Source organism: Falco cherrug, chromosome 6 (assembly GCF_023634085.1).
Source record: "Falco cherrug isolate bFalChe1 chromosome 6, bFalChe1.pri, whole genome shotgun sequence".
Classification (NCBI taxonomy): domain Eukaryota; kingdom Metazoa; phylum Chordata; class Aves; order Falconiformes; family Falconidae; genus Falco; species Falco cherrug.
In genome coordinates, this window is record NC_073702.1 from 57,148,232 (window position 1) to 57,160,114 (window position 11,883).

The 11,883-nt window shown below is 39.0% G+C and overlaps 1 protein-coding gene across 3 annotated transcripts in view; it reads left to right on the plus strand.

Annotated features, from left to right (window-relative positions):
- THEMIS (thymocyte selection associated) overlaps nt 1–11,883 on the plus strand; it is an 84,568-nt gene that overhangs the window by 69,539 nt on the left and 3,146 nt on the right. For 2 of the 3 annotated variants that reach the window (XM_055714205.1, XM_005432870.3), the window contains 2 exons: nt 13–166; nt 8,319–8,473. In XM_055714205.1, the coding sequence (XP_055570180.1) occupies nt 13–166; nt 8,319–8,464 (300 nt within the window). In that variant the 3' untranslated portion in view covers nt 8,465–8,473. Of the gene's footprint in view, nt 1–12; nt 167–8,318; nt 8,474–11,883 lie in introns of those variants that run through there. The other variant, XM_055714208.1, reaches the window with a different exon arrangement.

The window sequence follows — 11,883 nt, forward strand, 5'->3', positions numbered from 1 at the left end:
ATGTAATTTCAGAATTTCGGTGTAGACACCACCAAGAAATTGTGCTCAAATCAAGCTGCCGATGTTTCAGAATTACAATTTAGTTGTCAAAATGATTTGGTGCATCGTGAGAATAAGAAGGACATGACTGGGAAAGCTACATTAGTGGAAACCAGTGTGATTAAAGGTCAGTTAAGCCTTATGATTTGAGTTATTAATATAACAAAGCTTAACCCCAGCCCTGATAAATAATTTACATACAGGATTATCTTGTGTGATTTCACTTGGAATCTGTGGCTTGATCAAAAGAGATGAAAAGTGAACATTTCTGTTCTTCCTCCATAAGTGCCTAAGGCAAATTCACCCAAGCTCTCAAGAGCAGCGTGGTATTAAACTTTGTTTGACATTGCAGTATGAATATTCAGTAGTTTTTTGGAACAGATGTGTGGAAAAGATGTGCTTCCCTTTTACTTTAGGATGATGCTTACACATCATCTGTTATAAAAAACACTGATTCCAACAGGTTTTAACGATGAACAAGCAATTTACATTAAAGATATGAAGATGTCGTCAACTCAGATTTTTGTATTTTGAAGAAAAAAGTAATATTGAGCAAATTACTTGACAGATAATTGTTTTTAAAGTCACCATTTGTTTGGATTCCCCAAGCATTTTTGATAGCTGGTTAGTTTTTCTACTTATCTTTCAAGTTTTTTCCTTTTTCAGAAATGAAACATACTGAAGCTGAGAAGCTAGATGATAAAAGGACAAATCCAAAAGACTTTGCAGTTAATATAAAAAATTCAATTGATTTTATTAATCTGTCAGTCATGGGCTATATCTGAAATATGAACACATCACATCAATTACAACACTGGAAAATTTGGAAGACTGAAGCACAAATACTCATCCTCACAGCATTTGTTAACAGATAACTGATACCCATATAAGAACATCCTATAAAGTTTCCCTTTATTGTCTTGTCATTCAGTGTGTGAGACTCCTAAAAAGGACTGCCTATTTGAAACTATACATATTGAAACTTCCAAATGCAACATACACAATGTTTATAGTGAAGAATTACTGTGGCATGTTGAATATTCACTAATCCTTATTGCTGTGGAAATTATTCTTTGGGAACTGGTTTTTGAAAGGCATTTTGGTATCTGGCTGCTTTGAAAGATAATTCCAAATTTGTTATTTTGTGGCTTTGAAAAATATCCCTGCAGGCTCCATTTTGTCACTGTTTAATGATTTTATTAGATTTTATAGGGTTAAATGGTGAAGCTTCCATATTGGCAGCTACAAAGTATGGTATCCTCTGTTTAAACCCCAGAAAAAAGAAAAAAAAAAGAAAAAAAAAAAGAATACGAAGATGGGTTAGTGTTATACTCTTTTGTACCAAGGGAACTACCAGCAAATCACTGCGGTCTGACTTTGAAAACCTCTGTCCACACTACAGGGATCAGTTGGATCACTTGCATGGGTTACTGTCTGTGGGGTGAGGCAGGCAGAGGAAGCAGGGGGGATGCTCCTGAAGAAAACATGACTAAGGTACCCTTGCTGAAGTAACCCAGGCATAAAATTTATGCTGAGCACTGGTTCACTCACATGCACAGGAGTCAATGCCTGTGTAGGTGCTTTACTTAATGGATCTAGACTCCTCACACACAGGGAAAGCCACACGGGTTAAAGTCATATAATAGTTTTACAGCCAAGTTTTTTCAATTATTATTTTCTAAACACAGCCACTCTGTGCAGCAAGAAGTGGAGTCATACTGTGTCGTCCTGTGCCTTTTACAGGAACTGTGCAGTAGCTTCTGAAGTGAGATCCTTGGCTGAGAAAAGAAGTTTGCAGCTGCTGTTACTAAAGCTTCAGCTCAATAACAGAATCGGGGCATCACCCAGTCTCTCCATTCTTTGTGTTGGAACCATTTTCCTACTGTGAGAGTATTTGCTCCTGCTTGTGTTTCTTTTGTCACTGGGCACCACTGAGAAGAGTCTGGCTCCATCTTCTTCACATCATCCCATCAGGAGCTTATACCTAGTGATAAGATCCTCCCTGAGCCTTCTCTTCAGCAGGCTGAACAGTCCCAGCCCTCTCAGCCTCCCCTTCTATTTCAGATGCTCCAGTCCCTTGATCACCTTCATGGCCCTATGCTGGACTCATTCCAGAATGTCCATGTCCTTCTTGTACTGGGGAGCCCAGATGTGGACTCAGCACTCTAGGTGTGCTCTCACCAGTGCTGAGTAGAGGGGGAAGAATCTCTGCTGGCACCAGCTTCCCTAATGAAGCCTAGGAGGTTGCTGGACTTCTTTACCACAAGGACACATTGCTGGCTCATGGTCAACTTCTTTACCAGGACCCCCATGTTTTTATCTGCAAAGCTCCTTTCCAGGCAGTCAGCCCCAGCCTGTACTAGTGCGTGGGATTATTCTTCTCCAAGTGCAGGACCTTGTGTTTTCTTTCACTGAATTTCATAACATTCCTCTGCCGAGTCCTCGAGCCTGTCCTGGTCCCTCTGAATGGCAACACAACTATCTCAGCCATTCCTCCCAGTTTTGTATCATTTGCAGACTTATTGAGGGTACACTCTGCCCCATCACCCATGCCATTAATGAATCCCTGTGTTCTTAACAGACACCCACAAAAACATCACCCATGTTGATCTGTCCACTAAACCCTGACTCAGAAGTTCTCAGTGGGCTCTTCACCTGTCCCTAGGTAGAGGGCTGCCTCTGTTAGCTGTGCTACCAGCAAAGTTTCTGCCTTCTCCTTCACACTGTTTGTTAACTCATGCAGTTTGCAGTTCTGGACACTAGAAAACAGACTTGGACTTCTTGCAACTGTTCTTGATTTGGACCTTCTGCTGAACATGTTTTGGCACTGCTGTGAAACAAGGCAATGTTGCTGACTGTCTCATCTGCTCCAGTTGGAGTGTGCTTGCCTTCTCTCCCTTTATTCATTCCAAGCCAGAAGCAATATTTTATCCACCTCATTATGCCTTATTTTTATGTCCTTGATAAACCTTTTTCGGCATCTCCAGGAGCACTTGATTTTCATTTGCTATTTTTTCACTTTCTATCACAAGTCTATTTTTCTCAGCCAATTCTTCATTTGCTTTTAATTCTGAAACACTCTAATTGAGGAGAAAGCTTTCTCTAGGGACTTTTTCAAGTTTTAAATTATCTTCTCTTAGCTATTCTTGCTCTATTTCCTTTGGCCTTCATTCCATTAAGATCTTAACCTTTGTTGTGGTATCCCTTCTGTGAAAGTAGAGTTTTCTTTTCTGCTGGTTGAGAGCCACACATCAATCACAATGGTAGATTACTGATCTAATTCTTCCTGCTTCCAGTAGATGCATTTCTTTTAAACTTCAGGTATCCATCAGGCTTGGTTTTTTCCCATCTGTTTCCCTGAGTTTATGGCTAGAGATCTGTGCTTTGCAGGTAGCCCTAGGTGTATGGCCAAGAGTATTAGAGTATTTTGGAGAAAAAATGGTGTTAGGGCTGCTGAGGGCTTGCCTGCCTCTGGTCCTTCAAAGATTCACAGCACTAACTTCCCAGCTATCCCAGCTCTTAGCCATGTTTCTGATTTATAAGCTCATTGATCACATATCTCCTGCCTCATTTCTCATGAAAGCTGCAATTAGTTAATTTGAAGTTCATCCTACGTACTGCTAAACTTAGACTACTCACAGATGAGATAAAGAATAGACTTTGTTACTGAGCGTTTCAAACAAACTCTGTTCAGTACACACGTGGAAAATCAAAAGGTCGTATCATGTTTCTTCCTTTGCAAGGCTAAGAAATTGCTTCATGTTTAATTGCCTTGCACTATATCCTTGTATAAACTCTGTCTAAATTTGAGTATAGTGTGAGTTTGACCCAGGCAGATTTGACCTAGACCAAAGAACAGTGATGGATTGTATGCCGACATACCCAAATCAAAGCTAAAGGTTTTTCTGAAAGATGTGTGTTAGTATAGTCCAGAATTATTTGGCTTAATTCAAAGATAACTGCAGAATTATACAGAAGATTGGATTAGATGATATAGCAGTTCTTCCTGGCCAGCCAAGGGATCCCCATGAGTCCACTGTTGCGTGCAGCAAGCTTGTCTGTTCCAGAGAGTATACTCTGCTCTGCTAATTCACAAGATAACGGATTAGAAAATATGTCAAGACTAATAACACAGACACACTCCTGTGGGTTTTGAGTGGGAGGAAATGCACCATTCACTGACTAATCTTTAAACTTCCACTGATGAATGTTAAGCCACCCTCCAAAGCACAAACCTGTTTCAAATTCCTAATAAGGTTGTTGAATCTGTGCTTTCAAAAAAACCGGTTACAGAGACAACTACTATTTCTTACCAAAGGCCAGATAGTTCTGAAAAGAAAAACAACATGTTTTTATTTCATTTTTAAAGCCTCTATTGTCTTTCCTTACAGTGTTCATGTTAATAAAGATAGGATTTATTATCTTTGTTTCTAAAGAAATTGAACCTTTTTCCTCTGTTGCAATTAAATCTGAATTGGCCACTGAAAATATTATCTTATTTTCTTATATTTGACTGAGTTTGAATTCAGTAGAAACAGCAGCAATATCTGCAGGATAATAAGTTTCATCAGAAATTTGCTGCATGGGTTTTTCTTTAACCTTGAAATTTGTTTTAAGTGCAGTTTCTAACACATTACCTAATCTTGTTGCTTATGGCTTAGGTTTCTGGAATTGTTACAATCTGCAATAAAAGTGTTTATGTTGATTTTGTTTATTAATGTCAGGACATTTTAAGGAAGATATTTATATATTCTGACTTCAGGCACTTGATTTAGCAGGCTAGTGGGCTGGAGAAATAAAAAAAGGAGTGGGCCTTCTGACTGCAATTTAGGATGCATGTATAATGTCTACAAAATTTGGCAAGGGGGATGCTTTAAGAAATTTCCACCCCTGTGTTGTAGCTTGCTGTCCCATCAGTTAGGGCAACACATTTGGTTACAGGGCTGTGCTCTAAACCAAATATTAAAATGAATTAAACATAATACCCCCAAAAAATTAAAGCAAAACGTAGAATTCTGAATTATTTTTGGAAAAAAACCCTGTTTATTCTTTGGTGACATCACAGGGCTTTCATATTAGTGTTCTGAATTAGATGCATAGGGATAAGCAATATGAATTAGGAATCCTTTACTGTATGCATGTATGAAAACTCTCCAGCTTCCACACTTTATCTCGGTCTTTGATTAGGGCAAAACTATTATTAGAACCTTTGGCCTCTATGGTCCTGTAACTATCTTTAAAAAAAAAAAATGGACTTTTTTGGGCTGTGAACAGAAAACTTACTCTTCACTGACACATCTCCAGAGATAAGTTTAAAAAAAGAGAAGAAAATTATTTAAAATGTGGAGATCACATCATTTCATAGGACAGACAGTACACTTTAGTAAATGATATTAAAACATTTTCAGCCAGCTTTGTTCTTAACCAAACTCTAACTTGTTGCATGGCAGGGGAAAGAAAGCATAGCTCTGAATCTTTACATATTTTGCTCGCTTATTAGGTGTGACTGATTCTAATTGCAGTAATATGCAGAGGATCCAGGCAGGAGTTTGTGGAAGTGGTTGTAAGGAGGAGGCATTACAGTGGTATATTTAGGGTAATTAAAGGGAACTTCAAATGAGTCACCTCTCTTGCTCTCTGGCAGCTCTGCCCCACCAGCCCTGTGCAGAGCCGCACCTGGGAGCCTGGGGGGTGCGTAGCGGTGCCCTGAGCCTTTCTTCTTGCCCCCTTGCAGGAAGGTATGATGGGGCCTGAAATATGTGATTGCTTAAAACTTGTGGCAACCATTTCTCATCTGCAAGAGCTGTTAATACACTGAGGATTTATTTTACAAAAAGGAGTAGTGCAACAGCAGAATTCATTGTCTCTAAGAATTTAATAAACCCAGCAAGATAGACTGGAAAAGAAGTGTCAAAGAAGATTTTTTTTAAAAAAAAGGACAGTGAAAGAGGTCAACAGATGTCTGTCTCAAATTTAAGATTAAACATTTCCCAACAATGTCTTAGTAGATTGCAGAGGGAGACAAACATTACCCATACATTAATTTGTAACCCTACAGTGCATATGAAATATTTTGATTGTGGCACTTAACAGTTTTTAAAGATATGCTACATCATCATGCGAAGGAATGGTTGATGGATACCAGCTCAAGGAACAGTCCATTAGTTTTATGGACCCTGATTGTGCTATCACTGAATAGTTTTCGGTGGCACTCCCTAAGGAACTGGTTCTCATTAACACTGAGGAGCATCAGAACCAGGCCCACAGCAAAGAGAATGCTACTGTTCATAAAACCACTTTGGCTTATGCATATGCCTTCAGCTCTGTGCATTTTTGCTTAAGTGACGCAGAAATAAAGATGTGGTTCTACCATGTTTAGTTCGCAATATTATTGCACATAATTCACAACTATTGTTTTCAAGTTAGGCATAAATAAATACTAAATGTTAGTATGTGGTTGAATGTTAATTTATGTAGCATAAATCCTGAACTATTTACGACAACTATAAAACTGTGTTATGGTCATGGCCAGGGGCCTTTAAGTATGCAGCCTTGTATGTATGTGAGCCAGGGTTTCTAGCACTGGTTTCCTTCAAGCAAGGGTCCTGATGGATTGGGTTAGTTCTGTTGCCTACATTTTGAAGGAGGGCAGAATGGAGAGTTACGACACCTGTTTGTGACCTTGAAATTTGTACAAAACCAGCAAGTATATTCCAAGGAAAAAAAAAAAATCCTACTCACTCGAGAATACAAGTGAGATAAATGGAAATTTTTAGTCTGCAGAGCACTACCCTTCCACTCTAAAGGCAAATGTAATTATACAAATTGTTCCAGGAAGCACAGAATTAATGAAATTTGGTTTAAGTATTCAGGTCTGTTGTCCCCTACTGCTCCTCTTCCCTTTCCCTGATAATAACCAAAACTCTCCTTATGGCACTCCTATCAAATAAAAAAGAGCAGGTCTGGAGCTACGTGTGTGTTGAGTGGCCAGCCAATATGCACATGCTGATTTATCCTGCTGTCTGCTGCCAAATGGAGTGTATAACAGCTGTGTTCTGCATGCTTTTCTTTCAGTAGAGGAACTAATTCAACTCTCGCTTTTGTAACCACGTTGAGACTTCTGCCCCTTTTCAAATCTAACTGAAACTGGCAAAAAAACTTTTAAAAGTACTGGACAGATTGACAGATGGATGGATAGACAGCACGATGACATAAACCTTGTTTTCTTAGCAGGCTGAGATGGCATATCTGATTCAGTAATTCAGTGTTGAGACTAATAGATATTTTTTTTCAAACAGGGAAGCAAATTGCATTGATTTCATTGTTCAGAATCCCCTTGGGATTGTTCAGCTTGTCCCATTCATTGCTTAATGCTTTATTGAAGTGTAAATATATACATTTCGGAAGGAATCCTACACAGGTTTGGGACTGGGGACAGCTGTGATTTAGTCTGGCCTGATGACATTAGTTTCCTTTCTCCTTGAGTGTCTTCCTTAGAAGTGTATCATTTTGTTTGCATGTGTTTGGTAAAGAAGAAAGTCTAGCTATGCCATCCATGAGCAACCTGTACTTTATAGCCGCATTAGCAAATCTGAGCACACAAACATTATTTCCTTTGCCAAATCACAAGGATTAGCTTATTCTTTCAGTGCCTGTTTTATTTATTAGTTTACTTTTACTAACATGAAACACAGCCAACTTGCAAATTAACTACAAACCTGAAAATGCTTATTAACATGATAGTGGCCACAGGTGTGAGTAAGATCTTCATTAAATAACTCATCATAGGTTTGGGTTTTAGGGTTTGGGGTTTTTTTTTCATTTTGATGCTTAGATGTTGAAATAGCTTGCTAATTTACTCATTCCTAAAAAGTAGCAGGGGGGGGCTTGTAGGTAAATCAGTTTATGATAAACCTCTGTACTAGTATGGCCAGACAGCTGCTTGATTAACAATGGTTATTTCTGGCCTTTAAAAATCTGTAAAGGAAAAGATCACAACTTCAGAAAAAAAATGAGTCCTACTCAGTTTTTCAGGGAGAGACACCTCAGGCATGGAGAGTCTCAGGAGGAACACAAGTGGGGTTTGGAGACTGCCAGGGGGCAGTCAAGTTCAGGAACTTGAGCAAGTCATTTAAAATCTCTGTGAAAATCAGAACAGTGAGAAGAATGTTGCTTTCTTTGCTTTTTGCTTTTGTGGTTGTCTGTATGAACTGTATATTTTTTCACAGCAAGGATAGAGTCTTCCATTTCCTTACAGTTATTTTTTGCTAATTGCTCAGGTCTAACAAACAAGGCACTTGGAAAGTGTGAGGCAGAAAAGGAAGAGGAAGAAGAGCATGACTACAACTATGTGGATGAACACATAATTGAAAACATAACAAAAATATTTCAAGGCACCACTGTTAGAAATAAGCATGCACTCTGAAGGAAGAAGGTGAGTGTGACCTATGATCACTTGTGAATGCAAACAAGGGCTGGCAGAGTGATTTTTCAGACTGGCCGGTAACCTTCACTCCCCAAAATGAGGGAGGGTGTCTCCTGGGAGCTGCTGCTGTTGCCCCAAGTGTTCTGTGAATAGTGCAGGAGGGGCACCTCTGAGCTGCTGCCTGTGACCCCCTGTCACTCTTAGGGATGCCACCTTTGTCAAAGCCATACCTATCATCGTTCTGGTGATAAAGTTCACAGGCAAGCTCAGGTTTACAGATAGAGACAAAACCTTGATTAGACCAACAGTCATCCTTACAAAAACACACAGCAACCCAGAGAAAGGCTTTGTATTCTGAAAGCCTGTCTAATTTTTCTGATTTGTGCCAGTGTGCTGGAACAAATTATAGTACTCTAAATGCAATTCTTTTCCTCTTTTTAGAAGTGGATGCCTTGTTGTGCATGACTAAGGTTTGTCTCTTAAAAAGCTTTCAGGAATTATCTGTGTTTTCACTAAATCCTTGAGGTTCTGCTCTGGCAGTCTGCAGACACTTAAAGTGCTGGTGAAGAGGGCCTTTGCTTCTAAAAAGCTCCAAGCATCATTTCCAGCTAAACACAGATTAGACTTTTTTTTTCTATATCTGAGTGAAGCTGTGTAGTCCCAGATCTTTTCACTCACAGCTGAACCTTCTATGAACTTCACTTGAGTTGGCTGAATTGCTTCTTTTGTTAAGAGAAACCCCTGAAAACCCAGAAAAACTTGAAATGTTGTGTTTTAAAGATTTTTTAAAAAAAATCTATTATGAAGTGGTATTTTATTTTCAAATGCATTTTGTATTTATTTTAAAATGGCGTGCAACACTTCTATTTGAGTTAAGCAGGCACTGAATCTGAAACAAGTGGTGTTTTTCTGAAATGCTCAGACTCCTCAGAAACATGACATCCACAGCAGTGTGTGGTATCACTGCAGCCATCTCCTCCCCCGCTCACAGCCACAGAAATTCAAAAGTTACAGAAAAAACTGAAAAATGAAACAAAGTAGGGCGTTTCACATAATGCATTACTTCCTCAATCCACTTGCCAAGGAGGATGGGAACTTGCTCTATTGCAATAAAGAGAGAATGAATCTCTCTCTTGATTAAAATAGTCCTTTTGACTATAGGCATTAAGGGTAAAACCTAGTTTCAAGAAGCAATGCCAGCCTAGAGGATCTACATCTAATTTTACTACTTACTGTTGTGGCATCAGTGCGCTTAAGTCTTTATCCACCTGCCTTTTAAACTCCCTATTAGTAAAGGCAAGGTTTCACCTTATTAGTTGTTGTCTTTGAGGGCTCTAGCAAAACATGAAAGGACAGACCTTTGCCACCTTGAGGGAGATCACTGTCTGTCTTGGATTATGAAGCAATACCATAAATTATCATCCTCAGTGGATGACAGAGGTATCCACCCTCGTAAATCATTAGCTAGCCAAGGAGTACATAGCTCCTTCAGCCTGCTGGTGTCTCCCCAGCCATTAGAAATCGTCCATTATGGCTTTTATCTAGCACTTAAAACTTCTGTCAAGCTTCTATGCTTGCACTTGTGAGCATTTTGAGAAATGTGGATTTGATGTGGGTACATGAAATTAACCTTTAATGTGGGCAAAAACCCTATAAAATATCTTGCCAGGTAAAATGATTGATGAAACTTAATCAGCTTTTGAGCATGTATGCTACATAACTCGTTGAAGAGGCTATTAAAAATAACCAAGTAGCTGTTTTAGGCTTACTTAAAAGCAAATAATGTACAAAAATGTGTTGCCTCTTGCATCTGTGCCAAAAAAAGCCTAACATCTGATCTTGTTAGTTCTACTTCAAGAATTCATCACTCAACTATTTCCCACCCATGGTCCCTCCCTTTGTCAGGACATGTATGGTATTTATGAATATCCACTTTTAATTATTTACTATATATGGCCTATCAAAATTAAGTCTATTAATCCAAATTACTTTTAAATGGAGTCGTTAAGGGGAAAAAATAGTTTCCATGAAATACAGAAGTAAGCCTTAACAGTCAGGTGTACTTTGAGAAAATCAGTATTTATTTTTTGCAGTGTTCACCAGTACACCCCAAAAAAGTCTTTCCACAACCAGGGTCAAAGCATGCCAGGAAGATACTAGTAAGAGCAAGTCCTCACCCTAAGCAGAAGGGAGAAAGAACAGAGATTTGCCTCAGGTCATTGCTATGTTAATTTTGACAGAATAAATGTGCCCAGAGGGTCAATGATGTTAACATGACCTCATCACTCCAGAACAATAAGCAATTAAACAAAAGACTTCACTACAGATGCCTGGAGCTTGCTATAGCAACAACTATCATTAACATATTTTAACCTTTCATTAAAGATTCACAGAAAGTAGGAAAAAACCCTGAAAACATTTAAAATGTATGGCTTTCTTTTTAACAACACAAGTTTCTTTCCTTTTACTGCCATGAGCTGGTTTTGGGGGGATTTTTTTTTTTTTTTAAGGAGAAAAGCCCTCAGTTTGACAGTCTTTTAGAAGACATTAAAGATGTAAATAGTGCTTTTTCTTAGCTGTGAAAAAAAAGAGGAGAGAGAAGGTTCATTGCAATGAACTGGAGTACCTCTGGTGCTGCTATAATGTCTTACCCCACATCCATGCAAACCAAAATGAGATGGAAGCATGCAGAAGCAGCAACATCAAAAAAATACCAACAGCAAAACCAGAGAAGGCAGCTTCTGTTTCCAGTGCTGAGAGCTGCTTGTAACCTCCTGGCTGGAAAATGACGGAAACAACATGGTCCAGACACCTGGAGAGCTGAAAACGACTACTGGTGTCAGGCTCTTTGAGGACATTGCTTTCTGGGCTTGAACTTCACACAAGTGCTGGAAAAGCAATGGTCTCAGCTGACTAAGCCTGTGTGCTTATTAAACGGGAGCCAAAAAAAGGAAAAGTAGACGAGAGAGAGAGATGCTGTAGGGAATGAAAAACATACGCAGCTGTGTTTTCCTCTTGTCACAAACTCAACAGCTAAGGTGGGTTTTTTTGGACAAAGTAGTTTGCTTTGTTTTCGGTTTGCACCATTTTTTTTTAATGTATTTGGATGAAACAGATTGAGGTGCAACTTTTCCTTTTTTTTTTTTTATTTTACCTTGGCTGTGCTGAGATACAGATTCCTGCATGACTGAAAGCTAGAGACAGTGCTACAAATGAAAACCAACCTTTCTGACCCACCACATCTTCATTAATCCTTTTGTACTGTTTTTCTAAGACATCTCACTGGAGCTTTCATACCACTGACCCTCTAAGCTAGCTGTTCCTTTCATAGCTCCCCTTGCCTCCTGCTGAGGCAAACTTTGTAGCCTCAGGGATATTGGAGTAAGGAACCCAAATCCATGACTGGAGTTGTATATTCT